The sequence below is a fragment of the Prunus avium genome, chromosome 3 (genome assembly GCF_965620075.1).
Source record: "Prunus avium chromosome 3, drPruAviu1.hap1.1, whole genome shotgun sequence".
Lineage (NCBI taxonomy): Eukaryota > Viridiplantae > Streptophyta > Magnoliopsida > Rosales > Rosaceae > Prunus > Prunus avium.
This window is the reverse complement of record NC_142286.1, coordinates 38,101,116-38,125,877: the sequence shown is the minus strand read 5'-3', so window position 1 is coordinate 38,125,877 and position 24,762 is coordinate 38,101,116. Positions and strand designations below refer to the sequence as shown.

The window sequence follows — 24,762 nt, the reverse complement described above, 5'->3', positions numbered from 1 at the left end:
AGCCTATTTTGAACAACTCAAATGTACAAAAAGAGAGATCAAATTTAATTTCAATGAGGTTGACTCGCTATCTTAACCACCTGACCTAAGTCATGTTTACAACTAAAAAATAAATTGCATTAAAAAAGAATGATATTTACAGAACCGTTGCGGCAAATACAAGTAACACATAGCATAAAATTATAAGCTCATGCATTAATTTGTTATGTGAGGCAAACTGCTGAACTATTATTTAACTAAGCAACGTAGGCCAGGAGCTTGAGGTGAGCCTGGGCCACCCTGAGCTTTATGTTGCATCCGCTGGATGTTTAACCAGTTTTGTTTGATCACTCTCCTGAGTTTTCCAGGTCCAAACCCTACTGGATCCTCCTCCTCCTCCTCAAGATCGAAGCTGTAATTCCGATGAAGAACATTCTTCATAAACAACTCCTTCAATGCAGAACCCTCTTGCCTTCCATCCTCTGTGGTAGCATGTGAAGGAATTGGCACGGGCTCAAGCCTGACCAAATATTGAGCAAAATAGGTACGTGGCCGATTCGCACCGCTTTCGATTTTAAAAACCATCAAAAGCTCCGGTGCGTTACTCAATGCAGCGTGCAATTTCCCATCAATGATTTCCACGTCGCAAAACTCGACCCCTCGAGCGCTGCCTTGATCAATGAGTGTCCACGATTGATCGGACGGCGTACAGAATGCCAGACGGCCTCCCGAGCAAAGGGCAGCCACAAGACAATCCGGGCTTGCTGTTGGTGACGAAGAGGCCACCACTTTCTTGAAGAAGTTTGGTTGGTTGCTGCCATGGCACGGGACGGTGGACTGTGAAGGGAGCATCACCCGGTCCTCGTATTTCGGGTCGAGGAAGAAGTTCAAACACTTGCGGCTGTTGTGAAGCAAGTGGAACAAAGACCATGGAATGTTTGTGGAATTATTGAAACCATCTGGATGCCAAAATTGATTATCAACCATAATCAACCAGCCCTCAATTGACCCAACACAATCAAACCTATTTGTTTTACAAGCGGGATGGCTTGATTTGAAGAACTTTTGGTCACTTGGACTTAGGCAGCGACGTGCATTGAGAGGGGGAAATTGAATTGAGCGAAGCATAAGCTTTAGAGATTGAGGAGCATAATGGTCCATTGCCATATGATCAGAAGCTCGACCCAATATGTTCCTTGCTTGCATACAAATCCCCCTCCCCATCTTCACTTATTTTTGGCCGAAAATAAAAATAAAATCTTCACTTATGAATCTCTTACGAAACCCATGCTTCAATGGAGAGCTTCCTTGAGCAAGATGATCAGATCAGCTTCAGAGATTCAAAAGGAATTGTGTGTAGTGGGTTTGTTTGTGCTAACTTGTATATAGTTTTGGGGAGTTTCCTAGTGCGAAGTGGATTTTGATTTTCAACTTTTAAATTTCCTATTTTCATTGACCCACTTTCCCTTTTTGCTCTCTTTTGAGTTATTTAATATTAGTGTGTGATGTGACAAACCGGTCCATGCAATATTTACCAAAACTTCAGTGTGCAAATAAAATGGGCTCCTTGCATATTAGCCGATTTATTTATGTATTATTATTTTTTAGTATTTTTTATTGAAATGGGTGATAATATATTAAACTCATACACAAAACATGAATACTAAGATTCGAACTCAAAATCTTGCTTAAGAGAACAATTGATTTAGACCACTACACCAGTGAATACTTTGCAATTAGCAATTAGCATATCATATGAGATGAGTGATTATATAGTACGATCACAGCTCATGTATTTGGCATCCTAAAGTTGTTGAAACTTGGAAGAGGTAGAAAAGCTGCTCATGTGGCACAAAAGAAAAAAAGAAAAAAAAAAGAGTTTACTAATGCAGGATTATTGTTTAAATATTAAACACAGAATTTCGATACGAACATATATCATTATCAGAACTTCGGTACGCCATATTATGGAGGCGAAAATTACCCTCAACAACTACTTAAGTAAGTTAAATTCGCAGGTATACATAATTCAAAGTTGTCCAAATAATTAGAAAAAAAAAAAAAAAAAAGTTGTCCAAATAAATTATTGACATAAATTAGAAGTGTAGAATATATAGTTTTCATCCTAAATATGAATTTTTTTTTTCTGTCAGGGCCTAAATATGAATTTGGTAAACTATGAGGAAACTCTGCTGCTGGTCATTTAACTAAAGCTAGCCCAGGATCTTGAGCTGGGCCCCACTGAGGTTGATGCACCAACCAAGGTGTTTATCCATTTTTGTTTGAGGACTCTCTTGATTTTTTTGTCAAGGCCCTTGATATAGGGGCTTTAGTCTTTTTCGGCCTTAGCCTTGTCTTGGCTCCCAAACAAAAAAGAAAAAAAGAAAAAAAAAAAGAAAAAAAGGAAAAAAAAGAAATCAATTATTAAATTTGTTTTTTTTGATAATAAATCAAGTTTAATTAACCGTCTGAAGTCCGTCTCTATAAGTAAAGACTGGCCCTACGCTTCCCTCCCATTTTGTCTATCCGTTGCTTCTCAGAGAGAAAGACCAGACACTGAATCGATTTCATGGAGACGAAGAACCTTTCACTAAAACCGTAAAATTAGGGTTTCTTTAGCAGCTTAAAGCTCGCGGTTTCAGTGACTCTGATAATGTGTGCTGCATTGTGCGAGAAGTTCCGAGCTTGATCCGAGCTCAAACTAGGGATTTCAATGGATCTGGTGCGATATGTGCTCTTGATCTTGATTATCTTTCAATTAATCAGCATTTTCATTTGAAAAAGTACTGAAAATCCTAATTAATCGCAGGAAATACAAAGATTCGGAGCAACGGAGCTCTTGATCAACTCGCTTCCCAAATGCACCTATTTCTCTTACAATCGCGATGAAAAGTTCGCTTCGCTTGTGGACGACGATCTCCGAAACGAGACGAGTGAACACTTCGACTTCGTTGAAGCTGAATCGCTCTTGATCAAATCGGTTTTACGAGACAACAAGGCTCAACTCGTAACTCACACGAAACGACTCGCCGAGGCCTCCACAGAGCCCCTAGACCGAAGCACAGTCTCGAAGCTTCTCCACCTCTGCTGTAACTTCGACTCACCGGACTGCGCCTCCGCATTGCTCGGCGGAGAGCTTGGAAGAACTCCTTTGGTGAACGAGTTCGATGACTCGGGAAAATCGGCGCTTCACACAGCGGCTCTGGCTCACGCGGCCAAGTGCGTCGAGGTCTTGCTCAAGAAACACGCTCGTACGGGCCTGAGGACCAGAGACGGACGAGCACAGCTAGCTCTGGATCTGTCTCTGTCTAGCGCAAGGTAACAGCCAATTAAAACGTTCGAAAAACACGTCGTTTTAGCTTTTTATACCTTAAAAGGTAAAAGGTGACCTCTTCCCCATAAACACCACTGTAGAAATTGCTTCAAATAGAAAATTTGCTTTTGCCTTTTCAGTTCGCTTTTGACTATTTCACATTTTTATTAATTGAAGCTCCTCTTTTTTTTTGTTATTTTCTTTTCTTTACATTAATTTTAATTCATTTTCATCGCCTTGTGATTTCAGGATGGAAGTGATTTGGACTCCAGATGAATACACCCTTGAGGATTTGGTCGTCGTTCTCGGCGAAAAGGTTTATATTTTTTTTTCTTGAATTAACAAGTTATTTGCGAAGCCTGTTTGGTTTCTTAGAAAGCTATTGAAAAATAAAAGAAACTGATGAAAAAGGTGACAGCTTGAAAAGCTCCTGGCTTTTATTTTCTTCAGCTAGCAGTTAACTCTTTTAAAAATCCATTGGATAAAAATTACCAAAATTTCCATTTGATATATTTAATTTTCTTTCCATCTCAGGATTTGACCACCGTGAGACTTCTCAGTGAAAAAACCAAGGAAATCGGTCAGGTGGCCTATGCAAACGCTGTTGAAGGGCGTATAGTTGCTTTAGCGGCTCTGCTTATTGTAGCCGCAGAGAAGATTAGCGAAACGGTATTGGAGTTGCGTGATAACGATTCGGCTTCTAAAGAGAAGGTGACCTTATACGAATGTGTTGTGCGGGAAGCTTTGTCCCTGGTTGGTCCAAAGACGCCGTTGAGGGCGGCGAAACCCACCTCGACCGCCACCGAGAGCGACAACTCCGAGAAAAGGAGGCTTTTGCTTCTCGAGATAGAGTTGCTTCAGCTCTTCGGAGCTGTTGCTGAAAACGGTAGTACGGACAAGAAGGTGATGTCACCCCTCATCCGAGCGGCCCAGGTAAGCCCAGCGTTCTCTTCGTTCTTTTAGTTTTTTAATATAAAAAGAATCAAATTATCCAAAAAGAAAGAGGAAAAACAAAGCAAACTCTCTCTGTTTTTCTTTTAAATAAAAGAAAGGAAGGAGAATGGGAAGTTGAGCCTCGATATCATGAAAAGAACGCATCCATTTTGGGATTTGTAATGGATTACTGAATTGATGACCCCACTAAACATTCTTTTTAAGGTCCCAATTGAAAGAACCAGATGCTGTTTTCTGTGTTCTGGTTTTCAAGTGGTTGGGTTCTGGGCCTTGGCCTTGTTTTATGGTCTATGTTGGGTTTGGAACTGGGTCTGCTTTCCCTCAGGCTTCTTTTTCTCGCCTTGTCTTGTGGGCCTCGGTGTTTCTGTTTCTTTGTTTCCATACTTTTCTTTAATTAATTGATTCTCACAAGGAACACATGACGCAACGCACGTGTCACAAACAGAAGATGTAATATAAGAGAATACTGCATGATATATATCTAGGCTGTACAAATAGTTCATCATGTTCCACCTAATTAGTTTTTTCGCATGCATAGTGATTAATCCATAGTTTTCACTTGGAATAAAATCCCGAAGAAAATATGTCAAAACTCAAGATTGCATGAAAAAAAAATTGCTAATTGATGTCCCTGTTTTTCAACTATGGAGTGAGCAAGTACCATTTTATTGTATGCTTCATATCTGTGTAGTATTGGAGTTTTATTGTGATCTATGATCAGAAACTTGTTACTTTGGATAGGTTGGAGATGAAGCCGTCATGCAGCTGCTTCTGAAGACAAATATAGATGTAAATGATGCTGATGCAGAAGGAAATTCTGCTCTTCATTGGACCCTTAAATTGTCGAGATTGTTATGTCCACAGCAGATAAAGTCCCTCTCTCTCTCACTCTTTCAAATGCACACATAGACAGATGCACAAATTTAATTACCTTAATAGATTTTTGTTGTGTTCTCGTTCCAGAATTTTATGGCTTCTCATTAAGCATGGTGCACGAGTAAGCCAAAGGAATAAATTAGGATTAACTGCCTTTCATATTGCTGCTGGTAATGGTAATTCAGAGGCACTTCAGGTATTGTATGTTTTCTCTTCAGCATAGCTCTCCAATTTTCTTAAAGATCAACTTCCTCTTGGCAAGAAAATATAGATTAGCTTTGAGTTTTCGTGGAAGTCATTAGTATCGAACCAATTGGCAGGTCCTTCTATTGGAAGCCCCAGATGGTACCCAGTATAGGACAGAAATTAAAGAAACCCCGCTGTTCTTTGCTGTTAGGAATGATAGTATGTTGTGTGCTGAGCTTCTTTTGAGCTGGGGAGCAAGTAGTGAAATTCTCAATCTGCGGTAAGAAACAATTGAACCCTACTCATCCAGTTCAATGTTAGTATCTTTTTCTGTAGTTGTCTCTTGGAAGGTGGCCTCAGATTTCCAGCCTTGAATGCTAACATTTATTCTACATGTCTGCAAAACTGTTAACATTACCAGTAGACAAAGACCTATTGACCTGACAACCTCGCAAGATATGCGTTTCATATTGCTGAACCCAACCAGTGTTAACCTCAGTAAGTTGAATTTCAAAATGTGTATATAAGGAAATAGCGAAGCAACTGCACCAATCAATATGATTCTGTACATTTGATTTCACATTCCTAATTTTTTATTTGCAGGCAGCAATGCTTTCCCCAATCAACATAAAAGTATTGCTTGTTCACAAGGTGATGAGGCTTTTTCCAGCACCTGCGAAGCACTTCTAACCATGACAGATGAAGACACCACTTCTGAAAGGTAGATCAAGTTTGTGTAATATGTGCTTGTGAGCGGGTGTGGGGGTGTGAGCACGCAAGTGCTTGTGCATGTCTACCTATGTCCTTAATCTATTCATATGTTCTCAAGTTTCTATACTTCCTGTGCATGATAGAAAAATTCACTCCAGCACCAAGGTAGAGATTTGCAAATACTTTGTCTCTCCTCGTGGATGTGTCAGAGGAGCTAAGTGCTTTTATGCACATGGTATGGAGGAGCATCAGAAAGTGAAGCAGGAAGCAGTCCGCAATCATTCTCATGATGCTAAAGAACTCAAGCGCATCTTTGTAGGAGGACTTCCTTCTTCAGTGGGATCTGGTTAGTATTATCCACCTCTGAAAGCTTTGATACAAAAAGCCTTTAAGTTGTATTGATTATGAATACTCAAGCATTGATCAGCGATTTAATTTACGGATATATTTAACATTATTTCTCTGGATAAACTTTCTTATGTTACTTTGTGAAGCAGATTCCTTGGGTAAGTTCTTTGAAGAACAATTTGGGCCAGTGGATGATGCCATAGTCATTTTCTCTCAAATAGAAAACAAGATACAATCTCGAGGCTTTGGATTTGTCACATTTAAAGAGGAGAAATCTGTTTCCGCAGCTGTTCAAGCACACTATGTCTCCATGCTAGGCAAACCAGTCGAAATAAAAAGTGTGGTACCAAGATTGGCAGTTGAGTCGGAGAAATTGTCACCTCAACAGCAAGGACAAGAGAAGAATTGCCGACCTCAACTTCTACCACAGATGTCTTCCGATGAGATGATTATGGAAGCAAACAAACCTGAACAAGGTTCTTGGCTTGGTAAGTTACTCCATGGCCAACCAAAGACAAGTCCCATAAAACCTCGAGCATCTAAAATCTCAAGCCCAGAAGATAAAAGCATGCCTATTTGGCTAAAGGCTTTTAAGAAGTGGTTTCCTGGGTTCTTACAAGATCTGTCAAAGCATCCGAGGACTGGAAAATATGCTTTATCTTCTCTGAAAGGTGATTTCAGGGCTAAATTTGGCTTAGAACTGGATCATGCACCTCTTGGATTCTCCAAGCTGAGTGACTTCATCAAATCTTTCTCCAACTTATGTACCATTAAGGTTGACCCTGTAGTAAAAAATGGATCTCCCAATCACATGATCCTCCAACCAAAATTCAGGCATCGTCACCAACTCTGTCAATGTCATACACTCCGAATGTCTTGCAATTCCTCTGTTTCTACAGCGAGCGATGATGGTGGTAATTCAAAGTGTCTTCAGGACATTTCGACTGATGATGATGGTGATTCAAAGTGTCTTCAGGACATTTTAACTGATGATGTTGGTGATTCAGAGTGTCTTCAGGACATTTCAACTGATGATGTTGGTGATTCAGAGTGTCTTCAGGACCTTTCAGTTGATGATGGTGGTGATTCAAAGTGTCTTCGGGTCCTTCCAATTGATGATGGTGCTGGAAACTTGGGATTAAAGAAAACCAGTAGCTATAGGGAAGAGAAACCCTCCCATGGGCATCATCCTGAAGTGAATTCAGCTAAGGATGCATCACATTGCATCCACCCAAGGGTCCTGCAATTCTTGAAGCCAGATCCTCTGTTCCACGGTAAAAAAGAATTTGATGTGAGCAGTGAAAGAGAACAATGCATAGGAGAGCTTAAAGGAAGCACTAATAATCGGAGGGATCCACAACGGCATCTGGTTTTGGAGGCCCTTGCCAGAAAAAGGAACAAATCATTTAGTTACTTCCTTCGTGACTTTGATTTTTACAAGGTGAGAAGTAGCCAGTTGACACTACATATCAAATTATTTTAGCGTTAGAGTGTTCATATATACTCTGCATATTATTATATCATTATGATTATATATCATAATATATAGTTTCACAATGATGATAGATATAATCATATAACACTGTAGTATTATGATGCACCGGGCACGCAGGATTATAAGGAATGCATTTTGGATGGAAAATGTTTTGGTTGCAACCAGAAGGAGATGTTATGGGCCAATTTTCCATGCCAACACTTGCTGTGGTGCAGCTCCTGTAAAGTACAGGCCATGCTGGCTGCTGGTGATTTTGAACACAAATGCGTGGTGTGTGATTTGCAAGTCCACAAAATCATCACACTTCCGCGCCATGTTGACTTCCCACCTATTGTTGATCCTGCAGCTTATTTACCAACGTAAGATCCAGCTGATTCTATCCACTTGCTTAATTTCTATATCTCTAAATAAGTATATATATATTTATATTTATGTTTCATTTTTGTTTTCCTAATATTGTTTTTCTCCCTCCCTTTGTAGTCCATTGCTGAAGAAGACATCTCCATTAAGTGGTAACAGATGAAGTCAATGCAGTCAAGGTTTTCATGCAGAGGGGAGAAAAGCTGCAAGTGAACACTAGATGATAGTTAAAGATGCATAGCATATGTGGGTGTGGGCAAATTGTATATATGCACCCCAGAAAAGGTAAAAAAGAAAAGAAAAGGCGGGTTGGGCCACGGGGTCTCCCTCCCTCCATACTAAAACTACTTTTGAACTCCGATTAGAATACTATAGACTATAAAACTACTTTTGAACTGTAAGTGCTCTTTTGCTGATGTCTCTTTTTGTTGATATTTGGAGGACAGAAATCTGAATATAGAATGAAAACCTCAAAGGGCCCGTAACTTTCAATTTGAATACATATTTTCCTACTGTCCAATTGAGTACATAATTTGAGCTAAAACCTATCTGCTCTAAAAGTGAACCACCACCACCATACTAAAAAATAGGGTTTAGTCAGTACTCTACACAAAATGAATCAGGAGTTCATGAAAAGTAGCAAGTCTTTGTAACACATACTGTAAATTTTTTGCAAATTCTGTTCACATGACACTCCCAGAAGATGGAAAAGTACACAGTCTACAGTTAATTCTGTCTCATGTCGGCCTAGGCATTTTTTCAATCGTCCAATCTCCGAACCTAAGCAGCTACTTTCTCTGAGAGCTCATGTTGTACAGACCGGTCATGCCTTTTCCTGCAAGTCAGAAAAAAAAAATCATTACCACTGATAAGGCGCTTAATAGGAGCTAGAGAAACATATAAAGGATGCAATCCAGAACACAAATAATTTGAAATAACAGACCCAATCTCAAATTTCTTCTTCTGTTACATATATCTGTCTGTCCATCTATCCATCTCTTTATTGGTTCTATAATATATTATTAAGAGTAGCTTTTTTTTCATACAAACATTAGAATGTGTTATCAGCTGCTATGAATATTGAAAGAACCTAATCTATAATTTCACAGATGTCCTCGAAATCGATAATATTTAGACAAATAGTTAGAATCAAATAATCGAAACAAGTCAAGTCTTACAAAATAAAGAACCACAGACTAAACTAGAGCAGATACAAGAGTACTTATTTGACAATAAACACTACATCAGTTCAGTAAGAAGTCGTGGAAGAAACTTTATTATGAGGAACTTACTTCTCATATACTTTGATGAGTGATCTTGGCCTGTCATAACTATCTCGCTTTTGTTGAAACTTTTGGTTCTCTGCCGCCCTTGACTCTGGTTTCCAATTAGCAATGGCTAGAGACTTACCCAACAGTTCAGCAATATCTGTTGCCATTGCCTCAGCCTTCTTCCAATATGGAAAAGTTTCCTCCTTGAAGTGGTGGGATAACCACATATACATAGATAACACTTGATGCTTGGTCTCGAGATCCAAGAGCTCCTTATTGTTACGAGCAGACCCATTTGGCATGCCCATAGCAATATTAACTGGGAGATTCTGACTATATGATGAAGCAAACCTTAGAAGATGGTACATAGCTTTTGGGTCTCTGATATTAACCGGGGCAAAACAGAAGTTAAAACGATCCTCTAGAGATAATTCCGGGACCTTCTGTAACATATTTGCAACCTTCTTTATATGATCATGTCGACACAAGAAGTATGACCCATCCAAACGACAATTTTCACCGAATTTCTCAAGAAGCTGGCAGAATGTAACATTTGGCAATTTGCCTGCAAATAGCTCGACCTGCTCAAAGAAAGGAAAAAGGCCCACTTTCTTAACTTCATCAAAAGGTTGCTTTAGACATTCAATCAAGTAAGCCAGATCATCTAAGTTCAGTGTGGTAGTGAGTCCATCTGGATATATACTTCCTCTCCGACCAGCTCTTCCAGCAATCTGCTTCACTTGAGATGCAGGAACTGCTACAGTTTTGTCACCATTGTACTTGGCCAGGCCATAGAATACAACCCTCCTGATATTAAGATTTAAACCCATTCCCACTGCATCGGTAGCAACAAGCACATCATATTCATTATTTTGTTCATTAAACAAATTTGCTTGCTGTCTTCGAGTTTCTGGTGGCAAGGCACCATAAATAACACAACAACGGTGATTGGTGTATTTTTCAATTGCAATTTTAACCTCAAATACCTCTCTCCTTGAAAAAGCAACCACACAGTCTCCAGACCGAACATTTTTAAGATCTCCCAAGAGCGTTTTGGCTTCAACCACCAACGGCTTAAACCTCTCATAATGGTGCTCGTACAACTCATCACCAGTCTCTGAACAGATTTTTCGAACGATATCCAGAACACTTGGATCTCCACACAAATGTATCTCGTCAGCCTTCAGCCCAAGCAATGCTCGTGTCCATGCAAACCCTCTATATGGGTCTGCCATCATCTGAATTTCATCGATAACAGCAACATCATACAGTTCATCGGTTGACACCATTTCCACTGTACAAGCAACATGGTTTGAGAATGGGACAAACTTCTTTTCTTGTCCCGTGTTAAGACTACAATAAACCCCATTGCCATTTACTTTGTCAAAGACTTCCATAGCCAATAATCTCAGAGGACTGCAGTAAATACCCTTCTTTGCTTCCATGAAACTTTGCAAAGCATTGTAAGTTTTGCCACTATTGGTTGGACCACAGTGATAAACTATCTTACGCTTCATAGCCCGAGCAAATGGAAACCATGTATGGGGCTTAGTGAGATCTGCTGATTCAATCATACCCCGAAAACGCTTGATCTCATCAGGAAACTCTTCCAAACAATATTCAACAAACACTGGAAACAAAAACTCAACTGCATCATCAGATGGACCAAGGGACACCACATACCTGGCAACATCAGCCGAACTCTTCTTGAAGAAAAAGTTCCGGAAATTATGCACAGCAGTAGGAAAAAATAACCTGCCTATGTATATCGCAAGAGACTGATCGGATGCCCAGCCCGAATTCCCAAAGTACCGGAATATTTCTTGAAGAGTGTCCCAATCATGCCGTCTCTGCTTCGCACCCTTTTCGGCATTGCGAAGCTCACGATACAATTCAGCAGGCTCGCGGGATGCAACATGCACAAAGCTCAAAGGTTTCACTGAACTCACATTGTCATCACCATTTTCCGACTCAACCATCATTGAATCACAAATAAGACCCTCATCATCACCGTCCCTGTCTTCACAATTCGACAAATTGCGAGCACTATCCTCAAGCTCAAGCTCAACATTTTTCCCAGCATCCGCATCAAAATCGCATTCAGACTCGATCATTGTTGAACTATAAGCACTATTATTATTCACATCTTCGTCCCCATCTCCCACAGCAGTTGAAAATGGTTTTGCATCGAAGGTATCGCTGCCCATAAATTTTGGGCTTTGGGGCGGCAATCTAAGACGAACTAGGTCCCTTAAGCTCGTCGAAAACGGACGGTTTGGACCATCGAAAGCGGGACAAAAAGGGAAACTTGGCGATACAGAGCGGTCATATGAACCAGCGGAACTGAGATATTGATTCCACACCAGGACCCTAAACCTAGATATGCTTTTCTTCGAAGCATAAAGTCGAAAGAGAGAGCTTGCAGGGCCTCTAGCCATTTTTAACACTCGGATAAAATCAAAAGCTCATAGATATGATAAATCAATAAGAACCGACGAGTAAAGCTTAAATACGAATGAAAAGCCCAGAAATTTGGGAACAATTTCAAGGAAATAAGCGGGTGTGAATTGAGCAGATTATAGAGAGCTCACCTGAGACAATAAAAAATGACTGAATTTGAGAGCGAGCGAGGACGCAAATTGAGGGGAAAGTGGTGGTGAGGGTTTACCCCGGCAAAAACCCAGAAGCTCCGTTGGGTTTTGACTTTTGACTTTTGAGGCTGATTTCTTACTTCAGGTCTGTTTGAGATTTACAGACTCAAATTTTCAAAATTGAGGCCACTAGTGGCACTCATTTGGGCCAAATATGTGCTATGTGGGGCCCAATATATTCTGTTAATTACCAATTTTGTATTTTTTTCCTTTATAATCAATCTGTTAATTACCAATTTTTTTCCGCCAAAGTTGGGAAACCCGCACATACGGGTATGACGAGGGCTTGAACACAGGACCACTTGGAAGCATGCCAAAGACTTGGGTCAATCTAACTAACACCCCAAACTCTTAATGGTAATTATGTCACTTGGTTGGTGCTAGTTAATTATAGCTTGTAGTGTAACTCAATACACAAGTACTATTAATACACAATAGAAACAAAATATATTTTGCCTAACTTGTATAAATTGGAATGTAGGAAACTGTACAGTGACACACTAAACAGAGTATGATTTTGATACCAGCTAGAAGAATATAAATGAATTCAATCAAGTGTAGCATTTGTTTGTAGAATAGCTAGTGGACATGTCACTTGGACAAGGTGGTGAATCTGATGGCAGAGTAGGCTTCCAAGCATCATCATCTGAAGCCAAACTGAAGGGAAATGCAATTGTTCTGATGCTTCCCCACTGGCCATTATTATTATTATTGTTAGCATGGCTTGTGCTACTACTTAAGTTCTTCCTGAAGCCCGCTTCATTTTCTCCTGTTTCCATGTTTCCCTGCATCTGATTCTGTGACAAATTGATCGAAAAGCCGCTGAACTGTTGCTGTTGTGAACCATCAAAGTCTATGCTTCCAGTTGTGTTACTCAAATCACCAATTAAGGCAGGGCTGATGGGCCCTGACATTTCCACTGGAGAGAACATGAAGCCATTGGGAAATTGATCTGCATCAAATATGGAGGGTTTGGATCCTGTGGGATTGATGGGTTTATAAGGGAGAGTGTCAAAGGCAGAGTAGCTGGCATTAGAAGCTTGTTGCAAGTCATTGTTGCTCCAAAACTGGATGGATGATCCTATGTCAGTTGTGCACGACATGTTCTCTGAGCTGAACTGAGTGCAGTGTGCACCTTGATTGAGTAAACCAGATGCTGCTGTAGGTTCCGGGAATGGAGACCCCCAGGAGTGAGAAAGAGCTCTCTGTGCCATGGAGTTTGTCTTCTTGAAAATCCTACAAATTGCCCATGCATCCTGCACAACATGATGTCTTGAATTAAAGACCAAAACACAGCTGAAAAACAAAGAGAGGGAAAAAATAACGAAGACTTACATTTGCAGGAAGGCTTTTATCCAAGAGCTTTTTTGGTGGTGGTGCCGACTCTGAGAGAGAAGGTAACCGAAATTCATGCATCATCCAGTCAGTTTTGATCCCCTTAGCAGCTCTGCCTCTGTAGAACACAAGGGACTTCTTCAAACCTATGCACTTGGAGCCTTCAGAAGAATAAATAGGCCTGTCTGTTCCAGTTGCTTTCCAAAACCCAGCTCCTGTGACTCGATTAGGCCTAGCACTGTTCCTGTATTTCCTGTCTCTTGGGCAGTAGAAGTACCATTCTTTCTCCCCAGTACTTGCCAGCTCTGCTTGCACATATCAAATACAACTTGCAAGTTCAGTAACAAGAACTAAAACATGAAAAAGAAATATGAAATCATCATATACATGAAAAAGAGAAAAATTTCATGTTGCTGGGTGGCTAGAGTTAAAAATCAGACAGAAAATTTCATGTTGCAAACCGAAACCCCAACATGAAACCAGGTTAAGAATAAAAGGATTAGAGCCATTTCTGAAGAAAGCATGAATAAGAGACAAGCTATCTTACTTGGAAGATCCCAGGGATCATATTTGTAAATGTCAACTTGCTTAATCAACTCAATGGGGAGAAGCCTCTGCTGAATTTTTCTCCTGAGGTAAAACCCAACAAGCTCCTCATCAGTGGGATGAAAACGAAAGCCAGGCAACATCACATCATCAATCTTGTCCATGTCATTCTTCTCATCCATATTTCTCTTCCTTCTCTAAAGGTGCAAAAGACAGTTTGGGATGCTTAAAAGTATTTCGGAAACGAAACCAGACCCTTGAGAAATGATCTCTAGAAAGATTTCTAAGCTTAAGCTTTGAAGCTGGTCTGGTTCTTCAGAATGAGCTCACAGTAATATTTAGTGCACTGCATCCAAAGCTATCATCTCATGTGCCACCTGAGAAGGGGTCTGGTTCCGAAGCTTCGGCCGCCCTTTCAGGGTGACTATGGAGGAGAGTACGTTTGCACGAAAATCAGTATGACTTGGTAAGCAGAAGCTGAGAGCCTCAAAGTCTTTTAAACAACAGCTACCAAGAAGTGATTGGGATTTTATTGAATTATAAGTTGGTGTGCTTCTTGAACTGCATGAGGGGGTTATTTAAATCCAAATTAAGGATCTCAAACAGTCTACAAATTCAGCAAATTTTTGGAATTTTTAAATACCAAGTTGCTTTCACACATGCATCCTCATGTTCAGCTTATAGAAACCACCCCTTTTATCTTCAAACGACCAAATGCAAACTGACAAAACACAGGTTCCTTGTCATAATATTATATTAACCTCATAAATAATCTTTGCTTGAATTGTTTTTTTGCTAACCATGTAGGATGAACCAATTTTCAATGCAAAAGGCTCAAAATTAAGAGTCAATCTAAGAGATATCTATGCGGGAAAAAAAAAATTGGAAATTCCTCTGAGACCCTTCTGAGTTGTGAGGGAAATAGAAATATTTCTGGCATCCCTGGATCCAAAAATGCCATTTCTGTTCCATTATTCTAAGACCTTCCATTCCCTCATCTGCCACATATGAAAACGTGACATGTCAGTTGATATTTTAATCTTAAGATATTCCAAAACCAGTGATTAAGTATACTAATTGGGGTAGCTCAAGCATACCAACCTCTTTTATATTGGTCTCCTTGGCTTCAACCAGTAGAAAAAGCCACCATGCAAAATAAACCACCGGACTAATCTTTAATTACACACTTGGTCACTCACTGATATAACCCAACAATAAGAAGGCAAGAAAGGATGATGGTAAATTGGTAAAATGAACAAACTAATATATTTTACTAAATTACCAGTACATCCAGAAATTACAAGAATATGGTAGCTGCATTTGCTGCAGTGATGACAAGGTTAGGCAAACAGTGCGCTGTTTGAGCTAAAATTGTTTTTGGACAGCTCTATTTAGGGTAAATTCAGACTGTTCACCAAACTGTAACAAAGGGCAGTTCAACTACTTGAGTTCATAATTTGACTAGTGATGTCATCTGACCTTTAAAGTTGCAGACATGCAACAAATTATGAACAAACAAAAACGAAAGGTTGAAAAATCATGTCTTCAAAAACAGAAAAACTTGTGTCAAACGGGGATTTCACTGTTTTGCTATCTCGGCCAATCACAGTCTACCAAGTGAGCATATAGTGATTAGTCAAGGATAGCACGATATCCCTGTTCCACACAAGTATTTCTCCTTTAAAAGATGCAGAGATGCTTAACTGCTACAGGGTTTTTTTTTTTTTGGGTAGATTTCTTTATAATTTTTTTTGTTTTTTTAATATAAAAATTGTGTGTTCAACTTTAAAAGATATAAACCATGTTTAATATTTCATCCTTTTCTGTTTGGTTTGATATCCATTCATATTGAAACAATGAAAAGATCTGCCTTAATTTTGTCAAGGCTTGCCATTAGTTAATAAGAACTGGGAAGGCACAGGTCAAACCCCTTGATTTCACGAACATTGGAATCCAAAATTCCTAATTTCCACATTTCTTTTTGGTACTTCCAGACACCAGTTTTGAGATGCTGCATTTCTTCCAAAGAATTGAGACTTGGGTTTCCTAAAAAACTCATGCTAGCCACTGAGATGCTACAAAGAGAGAGCTGCTCATGTCAACAAGAGAGAGCCACTAGCATTAATCTTGTCTCTAAACAAGTTTAATTAAGCTAATTAAGTTCACTGTGTTTGGATTTAATAAACTAATTGTCGGTTGCTGAAGTTTGCTAACCATGTCTGCTACATAAATGGCAAGCCATGAAGCATCAATTAATTTATTTAATAGGTGAAGAAAGAACCCTTTTTGGTCAAATTAATATGGCCAAATGGAGACTCAAATTTTAGTGAATTTCCCCAGATGCTAGATCCTCGTTTGCAACCCTTGTTGTCTGTTCCTTGACCTTGGATTTTGGAACCCATGCGTGCAACCGAAGTTGAAAGTTGGATCAAACTCTTCCAACCCAAGTTTTCTAACCTCTTTCTCTGCAAACATCAACCATCTAAACACAACTATGTTCCCTACGAGTACGAGACAAATCCACCATCAATGTTATTGACTAATATTGCATGGTTTCTATATTTTAATGCTACTTATAATATTGGTTTTTCTTTTTTCCTTTTTTTTAATTTTTTTTAAAAAAACTGATATTCTAAACTACTGTCTGTAATGTAAATTAAAGAGGATCGATTGAACTTAACCAACTAGCCTAAACTCACATCCACAAATTTTGGTTTATCTTAACCAATTCAAATTCCATGCTAACTTGAATTATTAATTTAATGGTTTTATATTATGTGTAAAATGTTTAAGCAACACTTCAACCCATGCACACCATTTTCAAATTTAAACATAGACTAGAAAGTAGCTAATTAAGTTGTAATGAAATCGTGCTTCTTGTGGGATAAATTTTCAACTCGTTCTTATCTTAAACAAGCTTAAACAAGCTGTAATTAATAATTATCCAATTAATTTTACTGTGAAAAGAATAATTAAGGTTCTTGTTTTCTAAGATAGGAGTCAATAATAGCAACTCCACACGATAAGCTAAACTAGAGTTAAAGGGAATTTTATCATCTTATTACAGATTTATGCATCATTATCAACATTCTCAATCACATATATATAATATATTTTTAGAATAATTAAGTAAAGATAAATCTCTTTGAAAGCAACATTCTTTCAATATCTGTGACTTAAAATAACCTAAGAATCCTGCCTCGTTGCTTCCCTGCTAAGTTACTGTTCAAACCTTATTATTAATTTGAGATACAGAGCTCCCTGCAGCAGCAGTCACTATCAGATTATAAACCAATAATTTTTTTTTTGCTTTTTAATGGTGTGGTAAAACCAAACAGAAAGTAATTTGCATTGAAAAAAATGAGGAGAATTTGTATGCAATTGCCAGATTATTGGAAATTGGTGATGTCAATTTGATTGGGATGTCTAAAGAATCTGACATGGTGTTAGAAACTTGGAAGGAAAATGGAAAAAGGACAAGACAAAGACAAACCTGGTCTTAATACTAAATTTGATACATGGGATATAAAAATATTAATGGGATTTTCTCACATCAACTAAATTAAACAATTTTGTCTCACATCAACTAAATTAAACAATTTTGTCTCATCAAACTAAATTAAAATTGCGTTCCAGAATGAGTTGATAGACCACAAGCTGCTGCAGTGACGTGTATAATTAATCAATAAAAATCAATAATACTGATATTATATCAAGTCATCGACATATTATTTTTGTTATTAATGATTTAATTCATTTATGTTTATCTTACATGAAAATTCTGTTTTCACCACCTCGCGGTTCAGACCAAAAAAAAAATTCTGTTTTCACACTTATTCATATACTCGGCTGGTCTCAGGGTTAGAAACACCATTTCTTGGGCTTTTAGACGACAATTTTTGGGCCGTAACAAATGCACACCATTCCTTTTTCAAGCTAATAAAGAGGTCTTGAGTTCAAGTCCTCATAGTACCCGTGTGTGTGAGTTTTCTCCATTCCTTTCCAAACTTTGGCAAAATAAATAATAATAATTTTCTCCATTAATGATTTAATTATATACAGTAATTTAATTATATCAAAATATCGAGCAAAATTAATATTCCTATAATAAAACTGAAGAAAATTATGTGCTGATTGACATGTAAAAAACATCAGCATGCCCTATCATGAACTCTTTTCCTCTAATGTTATGGGAAGCTCCAAATTTTCGCTGCTCCTCTGGATCTTTAACGTTACTTTATCCCCCACGTTGTATTCATCCAATACTCTGTTGAACTCGGCTTTGCTTTTAACCTGATACAAGATAACATGGCATCAATAAAACTATTCTTTTTTTTCTTTCTTTTTTGGTGAAGAGCAAACAGGATCGATTTGAATTCGATACAAGCTGTCTGAATTTAGGGTTAACTGATTTTGTAGCTTGACAAGATAGCAGAAGCATGTTATATAATGCATGGAGAGAAAAATGATAACAGTAGTAAGGGACAACTCACAGGTTTGTCGTCAACCGCAACAATGATATCCCCGAGTAGTATATTACCAGCAAAGCCTCTTGTGGTGGGAAGTATGCCAGCCTTTGCTGCAACACTATTTGCAGGGACCTGCAGCATTATAAAGTCAATGGAACTATCAAGAAGCGAACGGTCCAAGGACAGATGTGAATATGACGAACAGAGATATTTAATTGAAATGCAACTCAAAAACAAAAGGTATATATATAATACCTGTAGAACAAGAGCTCCATATCGAACATTGAGTTGATTTGCAACTAACTCTGGAGCAATCTCCACATTCAAACCAGCTCGAACAACCTAAAATGGATGAACCAAGGATAAAAGAATAAACATATAAAGCATCTTCTGGTTAACATAATCAAACACTTCTTTAAGTAGTGTGTTTTCAATGATCTATCTTCAAAAAGGCACAATTTGTGCTCATTAAAAAAAAGTATAAACAGTCAAAGTTGACTTGTGAAAAGAAGTTAACAATCAGTTGGAACCTTAAAAATACTTGGGGCAACTATACATACTTTTCCAAATTGAATCAACTGAGGCACGATTTTGAGTACAGTTGATGATGGGATGGCAAACCCTACACCGGCCGATGTCCCTGCCAAACCATTTAAATTTTGAGGTAATCACTTCGTAACTTCCATATGTATTTTCTCAAATTTCAAATTTGATTATGTATAAGAGTTATATTATGGAATTTACCATGAAACTACTTACCTGTCTGAGTAAATATTGCGGTATTAATTCCAATTAAATTTCCTTTGGAATCTAACAGGGGTCCTCCACTGTCATAGTAAGAAAAAGAAAGGAGTAGGCCATGATCAAATTTTAAAAAAACTAAGGTGAAGTTGGCCCTGGCTGTGAGCTCCTTCATGTCCAAGAGGGAAAAAAATCACTAACCTGTTCCCAGGATTGATTGCTGCATCTGTTTGAATTCCACCACTAATTGTGACTCCAGCTTGACTGAAAATGTCTCGATTCAGTCCACTAATTACCCCGACAGTGAGGGTATGATCAAAACCAAACGGATTTCCAATTGCTAAACACTGCTGCCCAACTCTTAGAGAAGAAGACTGCCCCACAGAGATTGGCCTCAACAGATCTTCAGACGCTTCTACCTAGCAATTTAGAGATATCAGTACTGAGTCTGAGCTGCTGGTAAATTACTAAGACAGTTCCAATGAACAAAACTATCATCTAAAGTACAAAAACAAACATTACCTTTAAGACAGCAAGATCCTTTGCACGATCAGCACCAATTAGCTTCCCCTCAAAATTCTTTTGTACCCTTTTGAAAAAATTCAACCAAATGAGAAATATGAGTTCCTGCATTAAGTACACTGCTTAGCAGTCTATCTATGAATGCTCTGAAAATCTCACCCTTCCAATGCTAGAATGTTAACTCTTGCAACAACCTCCCCAAGACCTGGATTTCTTGAGAGGGCATTACCAATTACTGGAAATAAAAGAACACAATTGTTAACTTCAAATTTAAGTCCATTAGATAGTCATAAAATAATCCACACAAAAAATAACTATGTACAGCATCCACATTTTAGAATAAGAATATAACATTCTGAAAAGAAAACCTTGAGATTATGAAGCCAAAATTTTCATTCCAAAAGAACTTACAATTCATAGGCTTGAAATGACAAAGATGCTAAAAGATTTAGCGAAATTTACCAACAAATTTAAAGTAAGCAAAATGTTCTGGTTAATAACACAAGTAACATCAGTAAGAGGTAGAATCATGGATGATGCATTCATTTACTTGTTTGTTTGAGACCTACAACAATATTCTTTTATATGCTCATGTAATTCTTCAAGTTCCTTCATCAGATCCTACCATGATAATTGGTTACAATGTGACCTTGTCCATCCCAGACTACTCCTGAACCATTTCCTTCTGGAACCTGTTTATACGTATATTAAACATTATTTGCAGTCATACGATACTGCACACTTATAAGCATGACAATATTCTATAATACTTGGAAGTATGCCACATGTGATAAGCACAAAAATAAGTTCAAAGGAAAAGTGAACCAAATTGATAAGTCTCCTTCCATGAACTAGAGAGAGAGTTATCAAAATTGAATAAAACAGCCACACACCTCGACCACACCAGTTATATTAAGTTGAGGACGCAATGTCACATCAAAAATGTTAACAACAGAGTATGTGTTCTTCTCAAAGAGTTGGACAATTCTTTCCTGTCAATCATACACATATAAAAAATTCAGCCAAAAACATCAGATGAATGGAGCATGAAACTTATAAAAGAATGATTCCTCCTATGAAGGGATACAAAATATGGACCTCAGTGGGGAAGAGTGGCCCGGAAGTGAAAACCGGGGGAGTTACTTCTTCAATTGTTACAGTGGGATCCCCTAAAGCTTGAGCTGTAGATTGCATCATCAGAAGCGAGTTTTTGGCATTTGCACAAATACAAAAGCTACAATAAATATCATCCCGTAAAACTATGAAAAGAAGCTGGTGGATCCACCAATCTGGCGATCAGAGAGTATTCAAATCAAGTAGACCCATTATTTACCAAACAAAAGGAAGTGCCATGTTGTTGAACATTGATTTTTGAGCCACTTATTATAACTATGGACGACATAGAGTTACACTAGAGTCCGTCACAAACTTTAACAAACAAATACTCAGCTTCACCTACATTGGAGATGAGAATCTTGAAAAATCTACATTCTTAAACTATTTGCAAACTAAAATACCTTATAAGAGATTCTTGACAATCATAACAAGATCATCAAATTTAAGTTGAAGACAAAGCTGAAATCTTGCGAACCTGACAAGTACCTTGAAGGATCACAAAGTGGATACATGAATATACTCCCAAACAACGCCCGCCGTGTTGTGAAAGGAGCAGCCTCGCGCACCAATGGATCGAAATCCTTGCTCAGTTCTTGAACACTACTAAAAGGGTCAAAAGGACAAACATAAATTTTCCAACCAAACAGCAAAACCCAGAGACTAAAATCATATGATGCAACATAAAGATGTACACATAGAAACACATGGGTGCAAATGACAAATATAACTAAAACTGGGAAACCGTAAAAAAAAATGAAAACTTTTTCAATGATATGAACACCCAGTAACATGAAGCAAAAGATTTACCATAATGCGTTTGCATGAGGAAACATAAAAGCTCGGCTACACATGCACTTATATAGAAAAATAACTAAAAATGCTAAAATTGAAGAAAATTTGAACAGAGGGGAAAGGAACCTTTGAGTGGAAATGGAGAAGGGAGGAACGGCGCCGTCTGAGGAATTAGTGGGCCCGTTTGATTGAGAGTGAGAGCTGGCAGAGGAGACTCCATCAAAGCAAAGCTGTCTTCGACCTATCAAACGGTTCTTGGGAGTGCCCAAACCCAATGCATTAGATTGCACAGGACAAGAATTGCATGCTAACACTTGCATTGTTTTCACCGCTGAAAAAATTGATTGAACGGCTTAAAATTCCAATGGGATAAAGAAAAGACCAAAAAAGGTCAGTGGAAGCCTCTGTGTCGGAGACTTGAAAGTTCGAAGTTGGGAAGAGGCAGTAAATGTAATAGGAGGAAGGAGGGAGGGAGGGGGATGATAAGGGTGGGTTTTTTTTGGACTGAGACTCACTGGTCACCACTGACATGGTACGATTACCATTGTACCCTCCACCCTCTGATTCTAAAATGCTCAAATCGATTAGTTCTGCTTTGCTTTGTCAAAAAGTACATAAAAGAAATTTGTAAGTGCAGTGAACTTTGTTTTCATCTTTCGTTCTGCCAACAATTTGAGAAATTAAACTTTGCAGATTCTCAAGAGTAGCTTGTTTGTCTCTCATCATTTCCTTCTGTTTTATGAAGGAACCTCGTGCTTTTCTTCATTTCGTTAACACTAGACCAAAAGAGGTTCGGAGGAGTTTTCGGGGAACCTCCGGCTCTGGCTTATTATAGAACCGAATGCTTGTTAATTACAAAGAAGTATTAGTTGTATTTGCATGGGCATTTTGGGTATGTTAATTTCTCGTGGTTACAAAACTCAGAACCCAAGATTTGCCCATGAAAATGAAAATCGAAACGCATAAGATTATCACAAAACAAGAAACAGGCAATTGATTTGTCATTGATATGAAATTCCAAAGTGACCAAAGTAGCAAAATAACAATAAAAGCATTCCCAATCTAGCTCCAAGTTCATTAATCAACAAAATCTAACGTCAAAATCTCGCTCAAGCACATGGTCTTAAATAGTTCAAAAGGCTAATGATCCGTCAATCTGCCTCATTAGGCTATTGGCCTCATTTAGTTCTTGCCTGCCTGCTTTTCCTTGGCCTTTTGGATCTTCAGAACCTTTTTCACGATCTTTTGCTCTTCCACCAAGAAAGCTCGAATGATTCTACATCAAATTGAAAAATAATTGAAAAATAAAAACTCAATGTCAAGCATCGATTACTAATTTACAAGTATATAAGAAATATACAATAATAATAGTAACAAAAAAAACTGCAGGAGCCCAGAGCGAGAATGATTACAACTCATTTACCTCTCTCTAACAGCACCTCCAGACAATACACCACCATAAGCCCGATTCACAGTCCTGCGGTTCCTGGATAATCTAGACCTCTTATACTCTGCAGGTCTCAAGTGAGGAATCTGCAAAAGAACCAAAATTGTTAACCGAAATTCATACAATAAGAAATAGTCATTTACTGATCACACATTGTCAAGCACATGAAAAAAAAATTCCAAACTTGCCAATGAACTTCGATATAAATGTACTAGTCTAGAAAGTAGGAGCAACATAACAGCAAATAAATACAACCCACAACAAGAAAATTGCAAATATCATATAAAGCAAGATAAATTATAAATGAACAAATATAGAACCTATTTGTCAAAATTCCAACTCGATTTCTTGTTGTTTGGATTATACATTAAAAAAACTAGTTATATTTCAAATGATTTCTACAGAGATGGAACAACATATACAAAGCCTACCCCATTAGAAAAATACTAAGCCAGATTCAATGCTTTCATCAAGAGTAAGAGCACATGAAAGAGCCTGGCTCATTAATTGCTATAACTACACCAATAGCCCCTCCGGGAAGCAAGAGATACTGTTCACAAAGGTAATGCATATATAAAGTACGTGTTTCTAGAAATTTTTGTACGAACATATGTTAGGAGTGTCAAGTATGTTAAATTCAAAACTCGGATCCAAAAGAAAAGGTGTGTCACAAATGTACCAGAATCAGACCTATTATGAAACCCTGCATTTGGAGTACATGATCCAATACTACTCCAAAGTCGCCCATCATCGATAGATTACATCTATTCTTAAAGCAATTAATCACCAAAACAACAACATTATACACAATTTCAACGAGCCAAAGCAATCATCCATCAACCAAATACAACCACACATTCTTACATTCTAACCATAAATCTAACCTAATAACTCAGTCAAACGAAAACACATATGCATATATACATAGGAAAGATATTGAACAATCACAAGAAAGAGGAGACATACCCCTTGGATTCTCTTGCCAGTAACAGGGCATTTTGGACCGCTGGCTCTCTTCTTGGTGGTCTGATAAACCAACTTACCCCCTAATATTCACAACCCATGAAATCAAGTCAGCTAACGCAACCAAAACAACGTATTAAAAAACCAGAAAAACAAATTGAACTTTCATTCAGATTTCAGCAGAAAGATGGTCAATGCTAACGATGAAAAGAAACATACATACCGGGGGTTTTGACGATGCGGTGCTGGTTAGATTTGGTGGCGTAGCTGTGACGCGTTCGGTATGTGAGCCGCTGCACCATTTTCGACTACTCGTTAAGCTCGGCTACCTCTGGCTTTTAGTGCGACGGACTACAACAAAAGGGTTGCGAAAATAAGAAGAGAGACTTTAAATAGGGTTTTGAAGGCAAAGAAGCCCTAGATCTAACGGTTGTGGCGAGCTTTCGGTATTGGACAGTGAGGATTTATGTGAAGATAAGTTGAAATGTGGACGGGCCCAAAAGCAAACAAAACCCACTAGGAAGGGAAGGGCCTGAGCTAAGCCAACTCTACGCTGGTGGATAACGAGGACACAGCCCATTGGGCAATCTAGTGTAGACCAAAAGAATCTAATTTCTTCCTAATTTTTTGTTACAAACGATATTCTACTTAAATCAAATCTAAACTACGGGAAGTGGGGGATTCAAA

General features: G+C 38.3%; 5 protein-coding genes across 9 annotated transcripts; 1 reads left to right on the top strand and 4 right to left on the bottom strand.

Annotated features, from left to right (window-relative positions):
* Positions 1–2,490: 2,490 nt before the first annotated feature.
* On the top strand, positions 2,491–8,724 carry LOC110760881 (uncharacterized). Of its 2 annotated transcripts, XM_088250304.1 has the most exons (14): positions 2,491–2,701; positions 2,789–3,297; positions 3,542–3,608; positions 3,827–4,225; positions 4,988–5,118; positions 5,210–5,318; positions 5,443–5,588; positions 5,730–5,806; positions 5,912–6,029; positions 6,163–6,365; positions 6,517–7,388; positions 7,431–7,808; positions 7,980–8,221; positions 8,343–8,724. In XM_088250304.1, exons 1-14 carry the CDS (start codon positions 2,693–2,695, stop codon positions 8,383–8,385), a joined length of 3,303 nt encoding a protein of 1,100 aa, XP_088106430.1. In that variant the 5' UTR covers positions 2,491–2,692; the 3' UTR covers positions 8,386–8,724. The 2 variants fall into 2 exon arrangements, with proteins under 2 accessions (XP_088106430.1, XP_021818919.2); XM_021963227.2 differs by having other exon boundaries at positions 6,517–7,808.
* Positions 8,725–8,848: 124 nt separating this feature from the next.
* LOC110760882 (ATP-dependent RNA helicase) lies at positions 8,849–12,264 on the bottom strand. The gene is made up of 2 exons (XM_021963229.2): positions 9,515–12,264; positions 8,849–9,057 (listed from the first exon to the last, which is right to left on the bottom strand). Exons 1-2 carry the CDS (start codon positions 11,929–11,931, stop codon positions 9,003–9,005), a joined length of 2,472 nt encoding a protein of 823 aa, XP_021818921.2. The 5' UTR covers positions 11,932–12,264; the 3' UTR covers positions 8,849–9,002.
* Positions 12,265–12,544: 280 nt separating this feature from the next.
* Positions 12,545–14,530, bottom strand: LOC110760899 (protein FEZ-like). The gene is made up of 3 exons (XM_021963251.2): positions 14,027–14,530; positions 13,480–13,784; positions 12,545–13,400 (listed from the first exon to the last, which is right to left on the bottom strand). The coding sequence occupies exons 1-3, from the start codon at positions 14,205–14,207 to the stop codon at positions 12,696–12,698; spliced, it is 1,191 nt and encodes a 396-aa protein (XP_021818943.2). The 5' UTR covers positions 14,208–14,530; the 3' UTR covers positions 12,545–12,695.
* A 3,509-nt stretch (positions 14,531–18,039) lies between these two features.
* On the bottom strand, positions 18,040–22,264 carry DEG8 (Trypsin family protein with PDZ domain-containing protein). Of its 4 annotated transcripts, none has more exons than XM_088250857.1 (13): positions 21,792–22,264; positions 21,360–21,476; positions 20,856–20,991; positions 20,651–20,749; positions 20,383–20,449; positions 19,917–19,992; positions 19,758–19,824; positions 19,437–19,654; positions 19,254–19,321; positions 19,055–19,134; positions 18,750–18,836; positions 18,519–18,626; positions 18,040–18,318 (listed from the first exon to the last, which is right to left on the bottom strand). In XM_088250857.1, exons 1-13 carry the CDS (start codon positions 21,983–21,985, stop codon positions 18,190–18,192), a joined length of 1,446 nt encoding a protein of 481 aa, XP_088106983.1. In that variant the 5' UTR covers positions 21,986–22,264; the 3' UTR covers positions 18,040–18,189. The 4 variants fall into 4 exon arrangements, with proteins under 4 accessions (XP_088106983.1, XP_088106984.1, XP_021818924.1 ...); XM_088250858.1 differs by having other exon boundaries at positions 21,360–21,473; positions 21,792–22,261; XM_021963232.2 differs by having other exon boundaries at positions 20,856–20,938; positions 21,349–21,476; positions 21,792–22,257.
* A 369-nt stretch (positions 22,265–22,633) lies between these two features.
* On the bottom strand, positions 22,634–24,458 carry LOC110760886 (large ribosomal subunit protein eL34). The gene is made up of 4 exons (XM_021963234.2): positions 24,299–24,458; positions 24,079–24,158; positions 23,089–23,198; positions 22,634–22,941 (listed from the first exon to the last, which is right to left on the bottom strand). Exons 1-4 carry the CDS (start codon positions 24,375–24,377, stop codon positions 22,848–22,850), a joined length of 363 nt encoding a protein of 120 aa, XP_021818926.1. The 5' UTR covers positions 24,378–24,458; the 3' UTR covers positions 22,634–22,847.
* Between the last annotated feature and the right edge of the window lie 304 nt (positions 24,459–24,762).